Source organism: Castor canadensis, chromosome 7 (genome assembly GCF_047511655.1).
Source record: "Castor canadensis chromosome 7, mCasCan1.hap1v2, whole genome shotgun sequence".
Taxonomy (NCBI): Eukaryota; Metazoa; Chordata; class Mammalia; order Rodentia; family Castoridae; genus Castor; species Castor canadensis.
The window spans coordinates 78953686-78979099 of NC_133392.1; the positions used below are offsets into that span (position 1 = coordinate 78953686).

The 25414-nt window shown below is 49.2% G+C and overlaps 2 protein-coding genes and 1 long non-coding RNA gene across 7 annotated transcripts in view; 1 reads left to right on the forward strand and 2 right to left on the reverse strand.

The window, feature by feature from the left end:
* Positions 1 to 4001, reverse strand: part of Rassf4 (Ras association domain family member 4) — a 30091-nt gene extending 26090 nt beyond the window's left edge. For both annotated transcript variants that reach the window (XM_020181540.2, XM_020181539.2), the window contains exon 1: positions 3868 to 4001. The gene's annotated coding sequence lies outside the window, so the exon portion shown is untranslated. The remainder of the gene's footprint in view (positions 1 to 3867) is intronic.
* A 3488-nt stretch (positions 4002 to 7489) lies between these two features.
* Positions 7490 to 15137, forward strand: LOC141424837 (uncharacterized). Of its 4 annotated transcripts, XR_012449793.1 has the most exons (4): positions 11095 to 12126; positions 13701 to 13934; positions 14564 to 14694; positions 14999 to 15137. It is a non-coding gene; the product is annotated as an uncharacterized lncRNA (long non-coding RNA). The 4 variants fall into 4 exon arrangements; XR_012449795.1 differs by lacking the exons at positions 11095 to 12126; positions 13701 to 13934 and adding an exon at positions 7490 to 11083; XR_012449794.1 differs by lacking the exon at positions 13701 to 13934.
* The window catches only part of Tmem72 (transmembrane protein 72), a 28105-nt gene continuing 16712 nt past the window's right edge, over positions 14022 to 25414 (reverse strand). The window contains exons 2-5 of the mRNA XM_020181537.2: positions 24957 to 25023; positions 21592 to 21663; positions 20324 to 20463; positions 14022 to 19045 (exon numbers count right to left, since the gene is read on the reverse strand). Coding sequence (XP_020037126.1) covers positions 18567 to 19045; positions 20324 to 20463; positions 21592 to 21663; positions 24957 to 25023 — 758 coding nt within the window. The 3' untranslated portion in view covers positions 14022 to 18566. The remainder of the gene's footprint in view (positions 19046 to 20323; positions 20464 to 21591; positions 21664 to 24956; positions 25024 to 25414) is intronic.

Here is a 25414-nt window from a genome sequence, read left to right on the forward strand (position 1 = left end):
TGCAGCGAGTTGTCATACTTTCCACTTCAGTGGCTGGCTGTAGGCAGCCAGTCCACAGCCTTCTACGGAGAGACAAAAGTGACTGAGCCTTTTACAACCTTGGTTCTCTTTCCTTTTTATGTGTTCTTGGGGCCAGTTATAACAGAAGAAGGGACTCTACTGATCACCACTGGACTCAATTCCTACAGGGTAATTGCAAAAGGACAAAAGATAGGATTTTCACAGAACTGAATTGGACACACTATAATGTGGCACTATGTGCTGCCTACTTTTTAGTTTTACAATGCTTTTTCTTACAAAGCTATGCTGACTGTGGAGGGTGGTCTCCTAGTTCACAATATGGAGAACCTGGGGTCCCTAAATTCAAAGGTTCTGAGCTGATCACGACTCTTAGGTTCCCACTTAGGTATGATTTAAATCAAATAGGTAATAAGGAAAGGAGGACAGGGCTGGGCACCACTGGCACCCTCTAGCAGGGCTACTGGATGCAAAAGGAAGGCAGGTGCAGGCCACACTGCCCTGCACGCTGGGGAGTCTGAGATCCCTGCTCCTCCTCAGTTCAGGTTACAACTTCCAAAAGCCAACCCAGGGCAGTAGCAGGGCTTGGAAACAATGAACCTGTGAAAGGCCTTCCCAGCACCTGTTAGCCAGCAAATGGCAGGGTCTCGGCCAGTGAAGAAGGCAGCTGCCTTTAAAGGGCCTGGCAGACACAGGCTGCTCCTCTGCCACACACTTGTGCAGAGAAAGCCAGCTGTTCAGTGTGGACAGCAGGCAGTGATTGAGCAGCTGCTGCCCTTTCCCATTGTCCCTCCAATGTTCCCCCTCTCCTCCTCTCTACCCCTATCATCACCTACCTCTGGTTTGTTCACAGTCCCTCCTGCCCCAGCACCAGCCCAGTCCTAGCCCCATCAGTCCTGCCAACTGGAGGCCTGGCAGGGTGCTGTGCACAGTCAGACAGAGCCTGGGGACACAGGTGAGGCAGGCCTCAAACCATCATCACCTCCACTTGCCCTGAGCTGACCATACCAGCCTGCTTGCCTCTGCTGTGCACCCATCCCCTCCACAGTCCTGGGCTCCCCACTGACAGATTTCCCTGAGCCCATTCTGGCTTTAGGACTCCCTGACACAATTTGCTTTCCTCTGAGGAGATTGGTGCTTGGCCCCCTGGAAGACCAGGGCAGCACCTCCCCCATGCTCCCGGGGGACAGATTTGTGTTTTCTGTCCTTGGTCTCAAGGCACAGCAACCTTGGCCAAGAAAGTTGTTTTCAATTCTCCTGCTGCCCCTTCCAGTTTACACCCACACTTCCTCCCTGTGTCCCCCACCTCAAGCCAGGCTCACCTCCTGCCTATGGAAGAGGGGAATCTGTGGAGACCCTGAGCATTTCAACCATGGCTTTTGGGCCAAACAGGTACTCAGAAGGGCCAAGATCACGACTGTTCGGAGCCAGGGCTGCAGTGCAGAGGGACAGACCCTCTGACTTCAAGCAATCTGCCCTTGGTCTCAAGGCTGAGAATCTCTGCTGAAAAGGGCCACACCAAGAGACAGGAGGCAGAGGAGCATCACAGACAGAAGTGCAAGTATGAACATGACTTTGGCATTGACTTGGAGCCAATGAACTCAGCAGCTGTGCCATCTCCTGGGCTTTGGGTTAGTCAGTGTCATGGTGGCAGCTGGTCTACAGTGTCCTCAGGGCTCTTCCCAGCACTGGGACTCTGGGCTCCGGGGTTGTGTAACAGCCCACCTTCTGATCCCTAAGGTCAGGCAAGGCAAGGGGAATATGTCTGAATCTCTCAGATCAGACAGCTAAAAAGGAGACCCAGGGAATTCCAAGTTCCCTTTATCAGAAATGGGGAAGCTGCAGAAGCCTTGGGAAATATAGGCACTTCCTACTTGATGCTAGTGTACTTTAAAACAATTTCAAAATACTGTCTTTAGTGTACTTTGTAAGAGGATAATCACTTGCCTTCCCAAGGCTCTGGGCGCAAAGCTCTCCTCTGATTCCCTGGCCATATGACCTTGGGCAAGTCCCCTTTCCTTTCTGAACCTTGAGTTCCTCAACAGTTAACTAACTGTGTTCCTCAATGCCTTTTGTGAAGGTAAATGAAGAAACCTGTATGATGGGCCTCGTGGTCTCCTCCAGAATAAACGGAAGCTCCTGTCACTGTTACAGGTGACACTGGGTGTCAGGCCCTAGTGGGACAGTGAGGCTCCAGAAATGGGGATGTGGGACCCAAAGAGGACTGCGGGATGGAGCGAGGGGGAGAGGGATAGAGGTGGGGGACTCCCACAGGATCTACTATGATTTAGGAAACAGGCAGAGTCTACCCCGAAACCAGGGCCCAGGTCCTTAGGGGCACAGTCCAGAGGACTTCTGGAAGACCCCATAGTCAAGGTCTCCCTCCCCTTCACTTTTACAGAATCTAACACATACCCAGATTTTGTTCATACTCTTTATCTGTCACAGTCCAGTTGGCCCTAACCTAGAAGGACCCTGGATCTTAGTTCTCTTTTCAAACTCATGCCACTGGAGTCTACTGGGTTTCAGGGGTGGGCACTTTAATCTATGCACCAACCTTCTTTCAATGTCAAGTGTGGCATATACACCAAGAGAGAATTACAGTTAGAACTGATGAAAATAGATGATTGACAGACACCAAAAACATGCTGAAAAACCCTTTACAACTTCCAGACAGCAGTTTTTGAACCTAAGGGTACTGTTTCATCTCTGCTTCTTCTATCTCTTCCTCTCTCTCCTTTAACTCCCTCCCTCTCTTCTCCTCCCTCTCCCAGGCAACCCTCCTCTCTGGTGGAAGTAGCCCAGGAAAAACACAGAGAAACAGGAGGCAGGCAGGTCTGCATTTACCTGTTAGTTCTACAATTTACTTACCGTTTTCTTTATTTTCATGGTTTCTAGCAACAGATTCTGATACCTAGTGCAGTGGGAAGTTAAACTACAGTGAAAATAGAAAAGCACTCTTCTGCCAATGTGGTGCATGACTTTGGAGTCTAACCTGCTTGGGTTTCAATTCCAGGACCCTAGCCCTTACTTGCTCTGTGATCTCATTTAATTCCCATGTGAGATGGGGTTTCGAAAGCTCTCCTTACAGTGTTTTAAGAACGAAAACACGGAGGCCTCCTTCAGTAGTAGGGGGCACGGACAAAGCAGGACACAGGAAGAGCAAGGCACCATGTGGGGTGAGCTCTGAGCCAGGGAGCAAAGTGCAAAAGACCTGGAGGAACAGCCAGTCCTGGTTTCAAATCCAGGCTCTACCACAGACTCACCTGGGTAAAGGAGGACAATATTGTAACTCTTTAAGCCTCAGTTTCTCATCTGTAAACGGGGATAAGCAAAGCACCAACCTCACTGTGCCGTGAGGAGTGGTATATAGTGTTAAAGCCCTTTGCACAACGCCTGGCACAAAACAAACCCTACCTAAACAGCGATTGTAAGACAAGTCCCTCCTGCCATTATCTTGGCATTGGTTTTCCATCTGTGAGATCAGAGTTGTGCAGGAGCGCTTCGAAGCTCTCTTTCCCATCTAAGATCCATGCTTCTGGGAGATTGGCTGAAGTGAGGGACAAGGCGGGCACGGGTGTAACCTGCAACTGTGCCCACCTGTCTCGCTAAGATTTGAGCCCATTAAAGCGCATTTCCCTTGCAGGAGGAGCCAGGCGCAGTGCCTTCTCTCCGCTTTAAGACCGCAGCCCGCAATGCGCCAGGCTGGCAGGGGGAGGAGACTCGCGTGGGGCGGCCAAAGGGCACAAATGCCCAAGCTCCAGCGCCCCTGTCTGGTGGGGGCCCCGGGGTCTGTTGATGGGGTGCTCTGTGGACGCCCACTAATACTCCTAAACCGGCATCACTCACCGTCCAGTCATCGCGCGATCCAGAAGTCACTGCCGGTGCGGAGGCTTGGTCTGCTCCAGAGCTGCGCCACCGTGGGAGCTGAGCCCGCAGCGCCCGCTGCCCTGGCCTCTGTCGTGCCCGCCTTCGCCCCGCCCCTCACCGTCCTCGTCCCGCCCCTTAGCTCGCACAGCCAATGGTGCAGCCCGGCCCTCCCGCCCTGGGCACGCCCCTTACACTAACTGGCCAATAGCACCGCCCATGCGCCCCGCCCCGCTCCGCCCGGGCGCGTGGGGAGTCTTGGCTCCCAGCGCTGCAGGAGTACTGGCCGGCTGGGCTGCGGGCTTCTGCGTTCGGCTTGCCGGGTCTTCCCCGACACCGAGGGCGCCCAGTACGCGCGGAGACGGCAGCCCGACTGGCCCCGAAGGGCCGGGTCTGCGGGCGGAGTCCTGGGAGCCTTGGTAATGTGGATCCTTGGGTTTCCAACAAAGGCGCTGCCATTACTTCTGTGCGCGTCTTGTGGGGGGGCGGAGTAGAATGGGGTGTGGCGGAGACACTTGTCAATAAAGCCCGGAGCATTTGTCATTTGTTGTTCTCGGGTCACCTTGTGGCGTCTGGCTGTTGCTTGGCAAGGCCCCTTAGAATGCTACATTAAGAAATCCATCGGGTGAATAAAAAAAACAAAAAGTTCAGGGTTTGGAGGGCAGGCCAGGGGCTGTGGAAACATTTGCAGGTTCTGTTTTATTTTACGTTCCCAATCCTCACCAGTCTTCCCATAACCCCCACGTAAATCATTTTAGCTTTGCTCAGTCTGCCTTTTCTAATCTTTTTAGGCTCACATGATCATTTTAGAATCTGATGTGGATCTTGTAAAAAAAAAAAAAAAACTGCAGGTGCTCACACATGCAAAAATCAGTCTGGGATTTGAGTCCATGAGGCCCTGGACCCCAATTCAGTGGCCCTGTCCTAACTTCTGGCTGCTGGATTGGGGCAAAGAGATTGGGCTCTGCATCTACTTCCTGTGCATTGATGCAAGCCCCTGGGATTGTTTCCCCATCTGCAAAAAAGTGAGAGGGCAAAGGTTATCAGCCTGGTTTCCCTCCCACCTCTGCCTTTGCTTGTATTATTGGAGAATGCTCCATCCTCTACCAGCTCAGGGGTCTCTGTGTTTGGTGGCCTCCCACTGGGATACATTTTTCCCTTCCACAGCCCAAAGCTCAAACCTCATCAGAGTTAAGACCAATAATTGGGTGCTCCGAAAAGGGTTTTTTTTGAATGCCAGTGGGTAAAATTCAGCATAACTCACAACCTAAGCTTTCATTCCTGTAGGAGAAGTATCAGGTGCTGGTGAGGTAGTTTCCAGGGGCTGTCCAGTGTGAGTCATTCTCCCTGCCCCAGTTAAAGCTGTCACCTAGTCTGGAGTCAGGATCAGGTTTGGGGCAGCAAGCTATCTTGCCTCAGGGATCCTGCAGTTCCGGCTGCATGCCTGGGCCTGGGGCTGCTGCTTGCATTTCAGAAGAACTCCAGGCTCCATCACAGAGCCCCAAGTTCCTTCAGAAGGAGAGTCTCTGTGTCCTTCAGTACTGCCTTTGGCCTCTCCTTCAGTTATAGTGGGTGCCATGCATACTGCTAGTTGCCAACCCAATATTTATTCCTTTTCTTTGGAAAAATAAAGAGGGGAAGGAGGGAGGGAAAGTGAAAGAAAAGCAGTGAGAGAGAGGAAACCAACCTGACTGGGAGCAGCGATTTGTGGGTGGCTAGAGATGGTTCATGACTGCTTGGGTTTTCTTACTACACTTAGAACTGATAGTGAGTCATGAGGTTAATTTAGTGAATGATGTGAGGTGTGCATAAAAAACGGATGAGAAAACATCAGGATACAGTACACATTGTAAATGTGAGTTGTGCTTTTATAAATCTTTTGCCTGCTTTATTTATGCTTCAGTTATACTTATTAGGCTGTGCTATAAAATGTGTTCCTCATTGTGGACCAAAGTCAAAATCCTTGTAGAGGTTTTTCTAGCTTTCTTTGAAGCTAGAAGTGGCCCTGACAATTCTGGAGATAGGGGAAGATATGGTGGAAAGTAGAAATTTGAGAGAGCATGAAGACAACTTTTGCCTTTCTGGTAGAAAGAACAGGTGTTTTCCCTGCCTTCCTATTTCAAATGTGAATATAATGTGTAATGTCTGAAGCATTGGCAACTATTTTGAGATCATGACACCTCATGTCCACATGCTGAGGCTAGTGAATCATAAAGTTGAAAGGAGTCTGGGTCTTTATGAAGACCATAGAGTTCCGGCACCTTGCCTTCAATATGACTATTTGCAAAAGCAAGTGGCACAACACATGTGACAGATGGGCCATAGTTTGTCAACCCCTTCCCTAGACTGTCTTGCCTCTGACCTCCTCTCCTCCTCCTCTCCTCTGCTCTTGTCGCACTGCTCTTCCTCCTGACCTTTGCCCTTGGTGTTCTTTCACAAGGGAAGCTCTTCCTGTAGCCATCTCAGGACAAACCTCCTTCAGGTCCTGACTCACAAAAAATCTTCTCCAGGTCTTCCCTGGCCCCTAAGGCACTTGTCGTGATCCTACATGCTCCTCTCCAGCATGCTGTGTATTTCACTCTTCATCACCAGCTCACGGAGGAAGGGACCTATGCTTCTTTAGACACCAACTCTGCTCAGGTGGCCATAGTATTTAATCAGTATTTCATGTATGATTGATTTTTTTCCTTCTTGCCAGACTCAGAAAAGAAAACAGACCCAGGGAGTCCCCTGTCCCATTCCGGGTGCTATGTGACAGAGTGGAATCAGGGGTTTGCAGCCTGATGGCTCTGAGGGGTGGGGTTGTTTGTGCCAGCAGGGAACAAAGGCAAAGTGACATCCATCTTGAGGCTCAGGTCTCCAGGGGTTGAGGCACACAGACTCTCTACAGGACTTCTAGCCTGGTGTTATCATCCCGATAGAGGAGGCATTGGGGAGTTCACTAAGTGAGGAGGGCTTCTTGTGAGAGGCAGTTTATTCTTTACAGCACCCTAACATCAGAAAGTCCTTAGAAAATGCTATTATTTTCTGAACTATCCAGACTGTCTTGTAAGATCCATAAAAAAGGCAAATGAAAACACTCATGATCCAATGAGTCCCCAAAATGGATTTATGTTTAATTTGCAAGTAGGGAGGCTTAAACGAGCCTGGGGTCTGACAAAATCCACATACAGTGTTCTGTAAGAGGAGCTGCCCTCAAGGTTGGCCACTTGTAAGGTTTAGCTCCAGGCATATTGGCACCAGGGCACTGTGCTAAGCCAACTGAGAGATCACCTTCCTCACCCCTCTGTGCCCAGAGGCAAGTAGGGAAAATGCCTGGCATAAGCACATGTCGTTGAGATGTAATTTAGACCTGTGAGTCTTGAAAGACAGGCATGTATATTTTAATATAAATGATATTAATAAGGAGAACCATTTTTAAAGCTTTTCCTTAAAACATTAGGTGGGAATTTGCATTTAAATTAGTAATTGATTTCCTAGGGCCTTCTATGGATGGTTTTGTATGATTCTTTCCCTCCACCAGCTCCAATGTTAGACTTTCAGCAATTTCTCAACATGACATTTTTTGCACAATTTTTCAAAAAGTTAGCAAGGTTCCAAATGTACAGACTTAGAAAGCCACTGGATGATTGTTCTCAGTTGGCTGAAAGTGTCCACTCACAGATCCTCTTGGACTGTTTGCTTGGGTGTAACCCTTGAGTAAGGAGGTCACCCCACTGGACACTCTGAGCATACAGAGGCTTTGCGAGGATTTGCCCTTAGATTTTAGGTGACTTCCCCCACAATCTGCATATCTCCTCTCCTTTCCTGCCAAATGGTTTTCATCAACTCCATTTGTTGGCATATGAATAGTAACTGGGTTAATATAAAGAACCTGTACCAGAGGCAGGCAGGAAATGATAATATATTCCCCAAGTGGACATAAATTTCCATGGCGTGTGCCGCCTAAGAGCCTTCTCATTCAGTGTGTGTGTGAGCGCACACGTGCATGATGTATTACTTTGCCTTTGTGGTGAATGCTTTGGAAGGTTTTTGTATCCATCCTGCAGAACTAATAAGTGCTAGACACGGGTTTCCTAGGAGTGAGGAAGCTTGCTTGAAAAGGTAAGATAGCTAAAAATTGCTGCTGAGACTTCCTTTTGGGGAGAAATAACTGCTTGGCTCAAGCCATTCTCCATTTGGTCTCTGAGAAAAGGGTACAGTGGTGTAACCCACGTCTCCAAAAACATGTGTGAGGACAAGGATGGCTGAAAACCCACAGGTAGACAGCACAGCAGGTTGGTTTGTGGATGAGTCCATGCCTCTTTCTTTTCCCTTCTCCTCATCATCTTTCTTCTACTGGAAATGGAAAATGTGGGGGAACGGGGTGTTCATCCAACAGTAAAAATTGGCAACTAGGGAAGGCATGTCTCCTGTTCCTGAAGCTTCCCCTGCCTCTTAGGCATCCCCCAGGCCTGTGTCACCTCATCACACACCCACACTTCATCCCCTCTTCCACCTTCACATGGACTTTGGACAGCACAGGTATGTGGGGCTGCTGGAAATCTGACCGACATTGTAATGGCCATGAGTTGATGACATCCATGGAATAAGAAGGCAATGCAAGACTCCTAGCATAGTGCATTTCTCAGTATAAATGAAATGTTAGTAATATCAGAAAGTGTCTCCATGTTGCTCAATACTCAAGACAATCAGACCGTTTGCTGATGGAGTCAGAGAGTAAGGCACAAAGCAGTATGAGGGCAAGAGGACCAAGAGAAGGACATGCCTGTCACAGGGGAATGTCTTCAGAAAGGACGGTCCTCCACAGAGTGGGTTGTGCTTGGGAGCAGTGACATGGATGTAAGACGGGGAACTAGGACGTGAGCAAGACCTTCCCTCCAGCCAGGATGTAAAGCAGCCAGAGGAAGTGCAGACCTCCCAGATGGAAATGACAAGGAACCTTGAGAGAGCATAGAACATTTGCAGAAACAAGGGCCGTCTGTCCAGCTCTGGGTGTCTTTCAAAACAGACCATCCTCGGGGCACTGTGGGAAAACCAGCCAGCTAGAGAATGTGTGTGGCTGCTCCTTGTCCTGGATGGAAGCTGGTCCCTCTATCTTCTTCCAAGTATGCAGCTTTGGCTTCCAAGGAATGCAAAACATTCCCCACAGAGGAGGGGTCCGGCTGGCCCACAGCCAGCCAGGGCTTGACCTGTGAGCCCTATGTTTAAAAGATGTTTTAGTTCAGTTGACCTCGCCCTGATGAGGGCTGCTCTTCCCCAAGCTGGCGCCCCAGTCTTTGTAACCATGAACTAAGGGCCTGTGTTTTCAGGGAAGGACAGAGTCATAGAATTGCTAATTTTTAAGTTTTGTTTCCGTTTGGGATCATCTGGCTTTTCATCTCAGAAACTCTCTCAGTAAAACGAACAAGCAGTCAGTACTACAGCTGGGATAGATGAAGAATGACCAGTATATTAATCAGGATTTTCCAAAGAATTATGATTGGAAATGTCTATGGCCAGTGCTCTGTATCTGTGGCTTTTCCTCATCCATGGGTTCAACCAAATGTGACTAGAAAGTATTCAGAAAGGAACTGTGTCTGTCCTGAACATGTCCAGACTTTTTTCTTGTACAGCATAACAACTGTTCTCATAGCATTTACATTGATTTAGATATTCTAAGTAATGTAGGAGTGGTTTGAAGTATACAGGAGGATGTGCACGGGTTATACGCAAACACTCTGCCATTTTATATAAAGGCCTAGAGCAGCGTCCCAGAAGTGTCCTGGGACCAATCTGTGTGGATTCTGAATGATGACTGAGACAGACAGACAGATAGACAGGCAGTGGTTTTAGGAAACGAAGGGGCTCCTGCAATTGTGAGTTGTGAGTGGAGTCTGTTGGGCAGGCCCCAGCAGGCCAGAGGTTCAGAGAAGAGTAGATGCTACAGCACTGGGTCTGAAATATGCAGGCTGGTGAGCAGGGAACTCGGGCAGGGTTGCTGTGTTTCAGTCTTGAGGCAGAATTTCTTCTTTTTCAGAAAACCTCAGGCTCGCCCCTGAAGATCTTTACCGGGAGGGAGAGGCCCACTCAGGTTATGAAGGACAATCTTCATTATTCTCAGTCTACTGGTTTATATGTTAATCTCACTTAAAACGTGCCTTTACAGCAACATGTAGGCTGGTGTTGGATCAAACAGCTGAGCACCACAGCTAGCGAAGTTGCTCCCTGAAATTAACCATCATGGACAGTAGCTGCTTAGTGTGACCATCACTCATATACTCTCATGTCCCTGGGAGGACAGACTCTGGGACAGAGTGTGGCCTATTCACAGGGCTTCCTGAGGCTCCATGGGATGAAACTTGTCTTTTTTTCCTTGGGATTTCACATTTTAATGTGACTATGTGGTAATTTCTGACAACTTCCACTTCCACTTGGCCCAATGAGTCTACATTAGGTATTGGCAAATATTTTCTGTGAAGGGCCAGATAGTAACTATTTTCCTTTTTTTTTTTTTCAGGTCACATCATATCTCTTTTAACTTCTCAAGCAAAAGTAGCTATAGACAATATATAAATGAGTAGGTGTGGCTGTGTTTGGATAAAACTTTATTTACAAAAGCAAGCAGAGGGCCTGGTTTGGTCCACTTGTATAAGGAAGAGTTTGTGGCCATGTCAGACCTGTCTTCCCTGCCAAGCTTGCTGAAGGGGAACACACAAGCTGTCCTGTGGGTTTGGGTGCTTTCTGCTGTGAAGAATAAAACAACCCAAACAAAGGGGACTTTATTAACTTCACAATGTGAAGCTCAGACACAGGCAGCCTCAGGGTTATTTGTTCAGTGTCTCAAAGTCACCTCGAAGGACCCAAGTTCCTCCTGTCTTTTCTTTCAGCCATCTTCATCCTAATGGCTCCCACATTTTCCACAGATATGCCCACTTTTGCAGGAAGAGGAGGAGGAGTGTCTTGCAGCAGGCTTCCTATTAGTACTGAGGAAACCTTTGTCAGAAGTTTTTCTTCACTCATGTTGGCTAGAATGAGGGTATAGGTGCCCTGCCAAGGATGGACCCACTGGGTGTAGCACACAGCTGGCCAACAGGAGGAAGGGAGATCAGCAGTGAAACTTGAGGCTCTACCTGAAGCAAGTGGTCATTGCTCCCTGGGAAGAAGCCTAGCAGAGGACAACTTCACTGGGACCCAGACTATGATGAATGAATAGAGGGTAAGGAGAGAGAAGGGAACAGGCTGAGGAGAGAAAGTCCAGAAATGCAGTTCTTTAGAGCACCATGCATGAAGAGTGAGGTTCCAGGTGACAGGGAGATACCCTGCTAGAGAGAGGCACTGTGACTAGGGCACAGTGAACCACCCAAGCCAGCAAAATGGGAACTGAAAATGTTCATGGTGAAATGAAGAACACTGGAGTTTTAGGCCTGAAAGGCCCCACCTGGATGCTGGGGATTGGGGGAGTTTAGTTAGTGAGCTCTGGGGTCAGAAACAAAGGACTTTAGGAAGATTGGGTATGGCTGGGACCTCTCTAGAGATCCCAGGCATTGGAGGGTCAGAGCAGATGGAGTCAAGGCATTAAACACACTCAAGCCTCTATCGTCCTTGGTTTGCCTTATGCTCTTTCTACTGCACAAAAATTTCTTTGTTTTGTATGGAAAAAACATCTGCTGCTTCAGACTGATGAATATAACCAAGACAGAAAATGATATGCCTGATAAGAATCCTGCTTTTGAAGCTCAACCCAGCATTTCCTTTCTTAATTTCCCTCTGCCTGAATTAACCACTGCTGGCATGGCACACAGTGTGCAATCTCATTGTAGCACCTACCTGCCTTACATGAGCCACACGTAGGATAGCATGCTGGACTCATCCCTTCACCCAGCATCTTGCATGGTTCCTGGTACACACAGTGTGTACTTAAGTGTTTGCTGAGTTAAATCAACTCTTGTACATAGCCTTCTGTCCTCTAAGTTTATACTGGTGCTGCTAGCTTAAAAGAAGGGAAATGCTCCACTATGGAAAGCAGAACCAAGACTCAAGGCCTGAAAATATCTCACTGGTTTCCTGGAAGCTGAAAACTGAAGTGGTAGTGGGTGGGTGGCACCCTCACCCTCTGGACTGTGTGCAACCAAACACAGAAGCAGCTATTTAGGGACAAATGAGTCATGAGAGGCAAGGCCCATTCACCTCACTCATCTGCCTGTTGAAGAGCACTTTGATTTGAGGCACACAGGAACTTCCCTATCAATCCGTGAAGTGGTAAGCATTCCCTGGGATAACTTCCATACCTGCCCCAGCATATTCCGCGTTGCGTTGCTCCTCACTGCCTAGTTGCTGTCCTAACAGAAGCTTGTGCTGTGAACACTCACGCGGCATCTCAATATCCGTGCTGTGTGTTTTTTGGGCTGGCTTTGCAGTCTGGGCAAATACTCCTGTTCCTGTGCACAGCTGGTGGGATCTTTACAGATGGCTTCATCTCTCAGGTTATGTTTTGGGAAATGGGACAAGGCCTTGAATCTCAGAGGAGCCAAGGGGAACCACACTCCTGCCCTCCTGCTTTTCAGCATGTCATCTTCTTTCTATGCAGCTGTTTCTCCCTGGTCATGATGTGAAACCCAGGGCATAACATCTCAATTTATCGAAACTCAGCTGCTCAAGTTCTTTGTGTCTCCTGTGCAAAGGTCATGAATTAGTTCTTCCCTCTTTTCTGAATGAAGACAAGACATTTTGCCAGATGGGTCCCATGGGAATGGTCCATTCCAGCTACCAGGGACAATCTCTCATTATCTCCACACCCTTTTTCCTCCCTTCTCCAGACAGCTGACTGTCCCCCAGAAGGCCAGCAGCTGTGCTCGGGCTTTGAGGGGCAGATGACAGCTGATCAACTGGACCAGTTTTCAGAGAAAGCTTGAAATTATATACACACAGGGCATGGGGTGAGAGGATTTCCCATTTGGGTATCCCAAAGGGTGTGTTTCCTTTGAGAGATCATAGAGGAGTAGGAGGGGGGTGGGACCCTAGGAAAAGAGGGTCAACTTAGTTTCTCAGATGAACATGCCATTGGCAAAATGCAGCTCCAGGCTGAGCTGGTGGCAGCAGATGGAACTTGGGGAGAGTCACTTGCAGCCTGCAGAGGCAGCTGTGTGCCAGCAGAGCTGGTCAAGAAGGGAGCCAATGGTCTCAGAGCAGCTGCAGGTACCTACCATCCAAGTAAGATGCATTTGAGGGCCACGAACCCTGTGAGAACTTCACTTGTACCATCACCTTTAATCATCAGCCATCCTCAGAGAGAAGTACTGTTATTATCCCTCTTCACACATGGGGAAGTGGAGGCCCAGAGGCGTTACATAGGCTCTGGCTACACAGCTGGCGAAAGCAGATACAGCTCTCCAGCCAAGTTCTCCTACACTTGGTGGTGAAAGTGCTCTCTAAAGTGCTGTATTTTTTCAAAGTCATGGCAAAAAAATAATAATTAGGAGCAGCTCTTCTGGACTCAGAATAGCTTAGAGAACCCTTTTTCCAAGCAAACTATTTAACTGGAGAAAATTATAAATATCAATCATTTAAATTCCTGGAAATTGTCCTAAGGGCACACAGAAAATGGAGAAACATTCATTCAAGGAAACCTATGAAATCCAGGAAAGAATAGTGAAGAACAGTCCATGGCATTTGAACCACAACCAACCCCCATAGCCCCTCTCAACTCCACCTTTCAGAAACTCCGTGGTTAAGGACATGGGGATTCCTCAGTCCCAGCTCCTAATCTAGGCTCTAATCTCACCCTGGGAGGAGCAAGATGCTGTGTTCTTCATGGCCCTGACCCTGTGTTACAGAAGTTCTATCCCAGGAGGCACAGCAAGATGACTGAGGCTCTCTTCCCCTCCTGGGTCCTGACTCTCACCAAGGAAGCTCTACTACAGATGCCACAGGTTTCAAATACTGGAGTCTTGGTTGCCCCGTCACTCCTAGAGCAGAGGTTCCACACTGGGAAGAGCAACCCAAGAATACCAGGGGCTACTTCCTCCCATGTCCATCCACAGAGCAGAAGAGTCACTCCAGGGATGCAGGTAACTGTCCCTACTCCTGTGCAGTGCTGCAAAAGGTTTGCTCAGGGATAAAGAAGACGGTGAGAATAAAGAGCTTGGACCTCTGACTGAGGGGAATGACTTTATTTAGAAGAGGATGTAGAAGCAAGCACAAAGCCCTGAGTTCAAACCCCAGTCCCACCAAACACAAATAAGTAAAATAAAAGAGGATGTGGAGATTTCCAGGCATCAGCGTATTATCAAAGGCAATGCATTTCTTGATGGAAAGCAATGGGAAGGCTGCTCACAACTCCATGGTTCAGATGGCAATAAGCAAAAGGCAGGACGTCTAGACATTTAATAGAGAACCAAGACTCAGGCAGCCAAGAAGAGTCCTCCTGGGATTAGCCAACTCTGGGGATTGGGAAGGCCATGCACAAGGGGTAGGCTGCACCTATTGGGAAGCAATCAGGGCAGGTGTGTGCGTATGCCTGAAAGCATTCCTCATCTACATGTAGATCTGTCAACAAAGGGTTCATGGGACTTAAGCACACCCTCTGACCAAACATGGGATCAGGAGCAACTCTTAGAAAGCAACATGTAAAATAAAACTCCACACATCCTTGATGTATGTCATAAACTATTATATGTTCAAGGTCATGTCTTTGTAGGTGCCATTAGAGAAAAGATGCCCAAGCTACTGGTCCATGCTGAATATAGGGACAAATATAAACTCCTTGATGTGTGATAGAAGACCCCAATCCTTCCTGTTCACCACCCTGCACTCCTGCAATGGTAAAAAGTAAGTATCTAGTTGGTCCCAGAGGGTTAATCACAATATTTGACCTACAAATGACTTCTGAAGGTCCAGAGGAAACTCCTAGGCAACCATGATAAAAGATTAAAAACAAGGAAAAAAGTCTGAGCAGGACAGGAAAGCTGAATAGAATGGAAAAAATGGATTGATTTCACAGAATTAGTTAGCCAAGTCAGTAACAAACGAATAAACAAACAATAAGAAACCAGGTAGGGAAGAATGGAGAACAAGTTTCCAGAGTTGCTACATACATTATACAAAGTGTCTAATTGTTCCCAATTTTTTTCAGCTATGGAAGAGACAACAAAGTGTGGTACGTGTAATGAACAGAGCCCGAGACACAGCTTTTGATGAGGCCAGAAGTTGGACACAGTTGACAAACACTTCACAGCAACTAGTATAAATATGTCAACAAAACTTAATGAAACCTGTTTAAAGAATTAAAGGAAAGTATGGGGACATCTCACCAAATAGAGACTAGAAATAAAGAGATAGATGTTACTCAAGAAAAGGACATGTTATATGCTATTATATTGTTCCATTTACATGAAGTGTCCAGAGCTTATAAAGTCAGAAAGTAGATTGGTGTTTACAGGGACAAGAACTGGGAGGTGGAGAGTGACTGCTAAAGGAATCTAGTTTGGGTTTCTTTTGGGAGTGATGAAAATGTTGTGAACTTAAATTGTAGTGATTATGGTAAACTTAGATTACAAATACACTAAAAACCACTTAACTGTAAACTTTAAATTGGGGAATTTCATGGTGTATGAATTTTATCTCAGTTAAAAGAAAACCTAAAACCAACCAACCAACCAACCAGCCATACAAATACCAAAAACTCCTATCAACCTGGAGTTGATATGAGACAGGGACAGAGGACCTGAGGGCCCAGTTCCTCATGATTATGGGCCTTTTGTCTAAGCTCTGGAATTGGTAGCTGTACCCACCTAGGCTCGAGGTGTAGAGACTGGAGTAGAGAAAGGAGCCTTGGCCTGCACTGCCTGGCCCCAGATAAAGTCAAGGTAGGTAGTATTTCCTCTGTGCTTCCTTGTCATGGGATCCGACAGCAATACGAACGGGCTACCCTCACCATGAGTGGTGATTTGCAGTCTGATGAACATCTTCCATGTCTTATTCACACTTGATATAGGAACCTGAACCAGAGATGCTAAGGGTCTTGGCCAAGGTCAGTCGTAAGCGTGTTAGTGGCCAACTAAGTGATCCCGAACCGCTTTCTATTCTTAGTCATTCTGTTCCACATCAACAAAGGGTCACCTCTGGTTTTTACTAAGAGAGGGAGGTGGGTCATGACAAGGTCAGCCCTTCTGGTTTCTGATTCTGAGCAGAGATTCAGGTCATTACTGTTACCTGCTTTACAGGGATTTCGGTGGATAAGGATGTGAGTGTAAGCTCTAAGGCTGTGAATCAAATGGAGACACGTGGAGCTCACCCACTCACGAGGAAGGTGCTAGTTTCTTACCTGGTCACAGACAGGGTGCTGCTTCTGGTCTGTTTAATAATTAATGATTTTATTCCAGCTTTTCTAACCTTGGTAATGGTGTTTGAGAGCTTCATTCTGCCAATCTAGCTAAGATCATCATTGCTCTCTAACAGTGAACACCTTGCAGACTCCCTAACAGACCACAGTCACCAGAAAGCACACCTCACCTCTAACACACATCCAACACAGTGCTCAATCCGTTGGCTTTATGCAGGTGTTTATTACACGACTCCAACAGCTCTGACATCACATCTTCTCATTTACTTCTCACTGCCTGCTCATGAGCTCTACTGCCTCAGGGTCCCAGGATGGGGCTGCTCTGATGGCCGAGGTCTATCATACCTGTGCTGTGGAATGCCTGTGGCCATCCCATTCACATGTATCCACCAGCAAGACCCTTGATTCCTCCACACTGAGGCTTTTTCTGTGTTCAGAGCCCTCCTGGGACCTTGTCTCATCAGGGATGGAGCATGATCCCGACCTACCTACACCCATATTCCATGTTATTCACTCTCTCCTGACTCTGGTGTCAGATTCTGAGGTCCCTACTCATGGCAGTCAAAGAAACAGTTCAAGTGCTCCTACTGTCAAGGCTTTGGGGTATGTCAGCCATTTGCTGTTGGACCCGAGAGAAGAATTGGGCATTGCGGTAAGAGCCCTGCTTATTTGGAACACCTGCTGTGTTGGCTTCTGACTGGCCCATTTCCATGTATGTGCAAAACAACGACAACAACAGCAACAAAAGTCTTCATAGGAGATGCTGAAAATTGTGCAGCCACGAACATCTTCCTTCCTCCTTTCTTTCCTTTTTTTTTTTTCTCTCTTTCTTTCTCAGCAGTACTGGAGTTTGAACTCCAGGTTTCATACTTGCTAGGGGTGCTCTATCACTTATGCCACACCCTCAGCCCTTTTTGCTTTTAGTTTATTTTTCAGATAGGGTCTTGTTTTTTGCCTGGGTCTTGTCTTGAACTATGATTCTTGATCTCTGCATCCTGAGTAGCTGGGATTACAGGCATGGAGCACTCCACCCCTGCTGAACATGTTTCTGAACTAGACTGTAAAGTGTGTGCTCTTAGGCTCATTCCTAAGAGCCCTGGTGTTTGTCTCTCACACTGGGAAGCCAGAGGACACTTCATTCTTCCCAGTTCTTGTGCACTGGGTTTGCCTAGGAGGAGTAAAGTGCCTGCTCGTCACAGATCTAGTGTACTTGTTAGAAGTCAAATCCACATTGACAATCCTTTACTTAGAAACATCTGATTCAAATGTCTGATTCCAATTCTGGGTTAACTGCTGTAGCTGAGGCAGATAACTTGCCTATCGCTCCCTATCCTCCTATCTTTTCTTCTTCCCTCCTCTTCCTACCCTCCCTCTCATTTTGCATGTATTTACTACCCATTCCACTAGCTAGCACCTAAGCGTGGCAGAGCCACTTGTCTGTGCTATGTGACTCCCCAGGATACTGCCCTGGTTCTGATCTCCAGCCAGCCTTGCATGCTGTGTGCCCAGGCAGTCACTGCTGAAGAGTGTTGAAAGCTCTGTCTAAAGACTGTCATAGCGTTTTAAATTTTGTCATCTCTGTGGAATTTTGGAGCAGCTCATGAGTGTGTGTGTGCAGGTGTGTGTGTACATGTGTGTGCGGGGGTAGGGGGGAATGCAAGCAGGCTTCTATGATGGTTCTAGACAGAGTGCTGCTCTAGATTGGCTTTCCCAGCACTGAGCACAGAGGGACAGTGTTTCTCTGAGCAGCTCCAGCTCCGTAAGTGACTCCTGCTGCTCAGTCCACGTCCAGAGCATACTGCGAATGCAGCACACTGCCTGCAGCTCCTAGCTGAGGGGTTGCAGCTTCCCCTCTCCTCCTTCCCAGCCTGAGCAATCTTGCTCAGGACTCACAGCCACCTCCATTCAATACCTGCCTTGTTGACGCTCAAGTTGCCAAGGCATCCCTGGGCCTCGGGTGCTGGAAGGTTACATCAGAGGGAAATGGATTAGGGGGCCCTTGCCGAAGGATGGGCCCTGGGTCAGGAGCAAGGGAAGCCAGCGGGTTGTGGCTGGTCACACGTCCTCTCTCCCTTTGGAAGCTGAGGCAGCTTTGTGTGGTGTGGAGTCATGGTCTCTTTGGGAAAGGCACAAGTCCCCTGCCCCATGGACAGGAAGGAGATGCCAAGTGTCTTCCTGTAGCTCTCTGCAGAACTGCTGACCCGTTATGCCACCTGATGGCTCCAAAGGCCCAACACCATGGGGATGTCTGATCCCCCTTGAAGAGCTGACCTGTGAAGGCCCTGATCTCTGCAGGGCCTGTGGACAGCAGGAAGCTCCAGGAAGGGACATTGATCTATGTGGATCCTTGGTGAGCTGCTCAGAACTGGTCAGCACCCATGAGCGAGGACAGGAGGAGTGGGGCCAGCGGGGGTGGGATGATGGGAGTGGTGTCAGAGGTGGTCTCCTCTGGCTCACTGTCTTCGTCATCCAGGCCTTCGGGAAGGGATGGGATGATTCTCACTGCATTGTCTTCAAAGTGTACCTGCTTCTTCTTGGCCAGGGAGTCAGCTGGCTCCAGTGTCAGCTCCAACAGGGCATCTGGGGGCTGAAGGGCGCTGGGCTTCTTTGTCCCCTTCAGAATGCTCTTCATATGGGTGAGGAGGGAGCTGGGCCCCTCCTTGAGGGCACCATGAAAGGTATATGTTTGTTCAGTGTCCCCAGAGCCAGTGGTACTCACGGCGCTGCTAGAGGGGTCTGTGTACTGCTCTGGAGGGGCCAGCACCTCGGGGGCAGCCTTGCTCTTCCTCCGCTTGCTTAGTAGGAAATAGGCCAGGCCAGTGATGATAAGCATGGATCCTGGAAGAGACCTGGGAGGTCAGGATGCTGGACATGTGTGTCATGGAGAAAAACCAGAGGCAATGCAAGCCTTTTCCTCCACAGGGCCATTGTAGCACAGGGCCACTGTGTTGCAGGGCTTAGGCCCCCTGTAGCTCCAGCCCCCACACACCCACTTCAGTCCTGACCCCTGACTGTTAACCAAGAAGCTGAGCCCCTCTTGGGTACCAAAGAAGGGCTCCATCTGGCTTTCAAGAACTTCCTTTGATCTCTATGCCCCAGACCTCTTTTTGTGGACAGTTAGCCCTGCTGTTGCCTGCCTAGCTCCTGTTGTTACTGCATTCAGTCTCCCTCTCAGGACAGTTTGATGAGACAAGACGTGAAATATCTTTGATGGAACTCTGTTTTGGATAGTGGTCCTCACCACTGAAATGGAGAGACTAGCTGCACTTGAGTCTCCCTAGCCCTCACATAGTAAACTCAGGAAAATGGCATCTTGTTCAGCTTCTTCCTATCTCCCTTGCCACAGAGCATGCTATCCTAGGTGAGAGACACCTCTGACTCAGCCTGGGACAATGCTAGGCACTGGTCTCTTGCCAGGAGCCCAGCCCAACCAGAGCAAGCCAAGAAGGTAGCCAAAGCCTCCTGAGTGTCCATCTCCCTCTCCAAGGAGCAAGGATGGGGCTTGTTGTGATCTCCTCAGGGCTGGATACTTCTCTGCCCCAGCCCCTAGAGGCAAGTGCTAAAGAAGAGGCAGGAAGGATGAGGGCCTGTGCCCTTCACCTTAGTCTCCCTGGGATTGGCTTCCATCCCTTGGGCCCTGAGAAGGAGCTCAGCGTCTATAGGTAGGAGGGAAGAGGATGATCCTAGCAGAGAAGGTCATCGGCAGAGGCAGAGAAGTGGGGTCAGAAACTGGGTTTCCCAGCAGGGGCCTGTGGAGTAGAAGATGAGGCTGTGAAGCTGCTGTGGGGTCCAGCAAAGGAATGCCTTCCAAACCAGGCTGGGGAGTTTATATTTGAATGGGAAGACACCAGAGAGATACGGAAGGATTTGGGCAGAGAAGTGACTATGTCATATCCTTGGAAAGCTCAGCACACTGAGCTCTCACTGTCAGTGAGAGGACAGTCCTGGGGCTTCTGCCTTCAGTCAGCATGGAGGATGTCTGACGGAAGGCTTCTCCATGCCAGGTCAGAGGGTGGTAGGGCTGGTGGGGGCTCTGAGAGAGAGGCACTCAACCCCACCTGCTCAGAGCCCACCTACTCAGGGCCTGCATGCCTTCATTACCTCCTGCATACCTACCTGGGATGGTCACATGCCAGACCAGGACAGGGTGGAGGAAACAGGCCACCGACAGCAACATGTAGGCCAGGAACTTCTGGAAGCAGCCCAGCCAGTGGGCCTTCTCCCTTGCTCTGTGGGCCAGGGACCCTGGCTGACACCTGGAGGAGGGAGTCCAGGGTGAGCAGAAAGTACCTCAGGGAAGCCCCAACTACAGGACCTTGACTGGCATGGCTCACGGGTGCCCCCTTGTGGTCATCTGTTGTGTGTGTTGGGTGAGTCTTGAGACTAAAATACTTCCAAGGTTCTTTCCTTCCCTGGCCTCCCTTCAGCCTACTGAAGTTTCAAGGATCCCCTGGAAAAGGTTAGATCAAAAAGAATTAACCTAGAAGGTAACACCCACGCCCAGGAAATCAATGTGAGTCAATGCCCTGTATAGCTATCCTTATCTCAACCAGCAAAACCCCTTGTTCCTTCCTATTATTGCTTATACTCTCTCTACAACAAAATTAGAAATAAGGGCAAAATAGTTTCTGCTGGGTATTGAGGGGGGGGAGCGGGAGGGGGCGGAGTGGGTGGTAAGGGAGGGGGCGGGGGCAGGGGGGAGAAATGTACCAAGCCTTGTATGCACATATGAATAATAAAAGAAAAATGAAAAAAAAAAAAAAAAAGGATCCCCTGGTAGTAGAACTCAGTGGAAATGGTGACAGGCTGTGGAGCCTGGGAGGTAGCCAGTGGGCTTGCAAGGTGATGGGAAGCTAATTTTTAGGTCGGGCTGTCTTGTTGACTACCTGGGCACCTGCCTATCTGAGTTCAGGCCTACCTCCTTGGCCACACTGATGATAGCTGGCAGCAGTGGGGCCTCCATAGTCAGAGGCTCACACCCCCTGACTTGTCCCTGTGTAGGGCAGGAGGTTGAGACAAGCTCTCACACACAACTGTGCTCACTCCAAGCTGAGCTTTCTGCTCACTCCTTGCTGGATGGCGTGGATACTGAGGTTCAGTGACTGCTGTCTCCGGGGAGAGGGGAAGCTGACTTTTGTCGGGGAATCTGGGCGAAGTGGCCTGAGTGAATGTGGCAGTTATTTCTCTTGGCTGAATTTAGGGCAAAAAGGGCAACTGAGTTTCATGGACCTGAGCCCATCTCTGGGCTAAGATTTCTTGGAGAGGAACCCTGGAGAGGAACTCATCCATGGTGGCTTCAGGAGCAGGGCATCCGTAGCTGTGGCAGTGGGTGGAGGCCAGGGTGGGGGGTGGTGGTTCAGGGGCCACTTCCTAAGGCTACTTACTTGAAGCAGATGTCCAGCAGCTGAGCCACAAAGTAGGCTCCTTCACATATGGAGACAGCAGCCCCTGTAAACCTGCAGGTGGAGACAGATGAGTAGCCAGCCTTTGGATTTCCCAGGACTTTCTGCTCATGTGACTTCCTGGTCATCTCCAGCAACAGACTGGCCTGTTTCCCAGAGACCACCCCCTCCAGGGGCTGCCTGGATGCCAGGGCTGTGCTGGAGAGGGTGGCCAGTTGCAGAGACAGATGAGGAGGCGTCACCATCAGCAGGCAAGATGGCCTGCACCCAGCACCTTGAGTGGTTGGTGGTGGGTGAAACCTTTATACACAATTGCCAGGACTGACACCACTGGCCCAGCCTGAAGCCAGACCATTGTAGACCCTTCCCTCTCCCTCTTTCCTGGTTTCCCATCACAAGAAGCCATCAACTGTGTCCCTTAAACACCCTCAGACTCACTTTAGTTCTCTATGGCCTCACTGGCAGTGCCTGGATTCAGGCTCTGCCCCCTGGCCTTCTGGACCCTCTGACCCCTGTCTGCTGTTCCTTCATTGTGACCACCAGGCTGTCCAGGGATCTGTGACACCTGAATCTAATATGTTCCTCCTGATCCAAAATATTCAGGCTCCACAGACCCTCCAGTAAGAATCTTCTGGGGGCATATGTAAAATTGTAGATTCCTAGAACCCCTCCCCATCCTATTTATACACCAGAATCTTTGGGAATGGAACTTAAATGTTTTTGGAGGGTCTCACTGGCTCATAGAATTGAAATTATTTAGCATACCCTTTAAAACTTTTTATAAACTTCCACATTCCCCTGAGTACTCGGGAAGCTATCAGGTGGGTGCCACAAGGCCTTTGTACAGCCAGCCCTTTTTAGAAAGCCTATTTCTTCCCTCCCTTGTCTTCCTGGTGACCTCTTCCTTCTCCACTTGTGACCAGAGTCACAAGTTTGTGAACTCTTAAAAGGAATTCTCTGTTAATTCTTCTGTATGGCTTGGCCCAACCTGGTCAGGACCTATGACTAGTAAATGCTCTGTGAGTGTGCATTGGAACGAATGAGCTAGACAGAGTAGGTGCTGTCATGCAGGGCAGACAGCTCACAGCCAAGTTCTCCTCAGGACCCCAGACGCTCCCGTTACTGATCAGTCATGGGACCCTAGATAAGAGGTTTGACCTTTCTGTGACTCAATTTCCTCACCTGTAAACTAAGGGTAATTATGGTGCTTCAAAAACAAAATTATTACAGTGAAATGAGTACGTAAAGCCCCAGAGCTGTGCTTGACACATGGTGACCATTATAGAAATGTTAGTTACCATTTTCTCTCTTTCCCTACGATCGTAGGAATTCCTTTCCTCTTTTTCCCGCCCCTTCTGGTCCTCCCCGTGTCTGCCTGATTCTTATCCCTTAGTTCAAAAATGATCATGACATTTACATGATTGCTATGTGACAAGCACAATTCTGAGCACTTACAAACACTAACTTGTTTGGTCCTTGCAACACTTTTGACCAGCGCTCTAATTGCTCTCATTTACAGATGAGGAAATTGAAACTCAGAGGTCAAGGCTGAGCTTAACATGGTCAAGTGGCTAATTAGAAGCAGAGGCTACTAACTAGAGATTTGAACCAGCACTCAAACTCCAGAGCCTGTGTGCCTAAGAAGCTCACTAAGGGGTGTGCTTTGCACAGCCATCTGCTGTGCCTTTCTCCCAGGCTGGGATGGGACCTAAGGGCTGAGGAATGACTTCCTGTACACTGCTAGTGAGAAGGACGGAGGGACAGGTGGGGCAATGGGTGTGGATCTGTGGGGATTAGAGAGTGGGGTGTGGGTGGAGAGCATAAAGTTGTTCAAGGTGAGGGAGAGGGAGACTCGGGCTGCATTGGACCAAAAGTGGCCAGCTGGGCTTCAGATCCCTTCAAGACAGGAAGAAACAAGGTCCAGGGCAGGAGTCATCTGCATTGCCTGTTGTGGACCAGATCAGTGAATTAGGCAGCTTTGGAAGGAAGGAAGGCTCAGCCCTGTTGCTGGGTCCCAGGGAAACAGTACCCCAAGGCTGGCAGCAGTGAGATGTGAGAGTGTACTTAGGTGCTCCACTAGATGGGTGACAGCTTGGATGCCAGACCATGTGGGGAGTCTGAGAAAAGTCAGAAATCCCGGGGGTGTAACTGAGTGGTGAGAAGTCAAGTGGCAGCAGAAGATGGCACAGGAGTGTGAAATAGAGGTGGTGGGAGCCACTGAGGTCACTAGGGAGATCTATGCCCAGACAGCAGTGTGTGCACGAGCTCAGAGAGGACTGTGGCTGGGAGGTGCCGAATGTGACTGCCAACCACAGCAGAGAATCTGCCCCGAGGAAGGGGGTGGGGATGTAGGGGTGGGTTGGAAATCTGCTCAGGACACAGGCCAGTCACTGGCGGGTGCAGGTTATGTGTATATATTGGGGAGCAGGGTGGAGGATGCAGACTGGAGAACTGACAGGCAACCTGAGGCAGTCTGGCCAATCTTCACCTTTCACATCTCAGCTCAGTAGCCCCTCAGCATAGGGGCTGGAAAGCCCAGGCTTCCTCTTCATCAGGAGGGACTACAGATGCCTGCAGGGACCCCAGGCTTTCCTCATCCCTGGGACACCAATATACAGTCACATCCTCCCTGCCAGGGGCAGCTGGTGGTGAAGAAGGGACATCAGTTGGAGAATGAAATAATGAGCAACCTGGGTCCTGTTGCTACTGAGCTAAGCTTGACTTCTTTGATGGTACCACTGAACTGTGCTCTGCATGCAGGGGAGTTCAAATATATGTTCCCTGTGTGAGTGAGAGAGAGAGAGAGAGAGAGTGTGTGTGTGTGTGTGTGTGTGTGTGTGTGTGTGTAAAACAAGGGTTTTGTTAATGCTTGCTGTATAAAGAAATGATTGAATGGATGCATGAAAGGATGGATAGTGTTAGGGGAACAGGTGAATGGGTGGGTGGGTGGGTAGTTGGAAGGGTGAATGGGTGGACAGGTGCATGAATGGATGGATGGTTGGGTGGGGGCATAGATGGATGGATAAGTAAGTGGGTAGATGAAAGGGTGGGTCAGTGGGCAGGTGGGTGAATGGATGGATGGATGGATGGTTGGATGGGGGATAGGTGAGTGAGCAGATGGATAAGTAAGTGGATAGGTAGATGGATGGCTGCATGGATGGGTGGGTAGGTGTTTGAGTGAGTGTGTGGAAGGGTAATTGGTTGATTTAGGGGATGGTCTTCCCAACCAGTAGATCCCTCATCTCTTTCCACCTCTGCAATGGGATGGAGTCAGCATGAGAGGAAAGGGGGTTCTCTGCGTGAGTCTGACTAGAGAAAGGAAGGGTGGCATAGGTAGACATACTCACAGCAGGTAGAATGCAAGGCTTTTGAACTGTCCCCGGAGGAAGGTCTCTGTGCCCACGCCGATTAACACTAAGGGGACAAGAGAAAAGAGAACAATGGGCCTGGGTATCCCACTCCAGGGCAGTCCTCCACATGGCACCAGCAGCTGCAGCTGGGAAGGTACAGAAGAGCCGGAGACTCCTGGGTGGTCTCTGGTAAACCTCAGGCAGTGCCTCAGAGGTCTTTCTGTCTAGTGTTCCCAGAGCACAGAAGCTGCCCTTCTTGCCCATCAGTCATGCAGTCACCCCTTAGTGCCCCTCGAGACTGCTAGCATCAATGGGCCAGCTGCTGATCTGACCCACTGCTCTTCTCTGGGTGCTGTGGCTTTCGGTATCCTAAACATCTGGAGGCCCAGGCCAATGTGCACTGTGCGACTGGCTTTAGTTCCTGGCCATGGGAGGGCCCTGCCACACCATTCTTC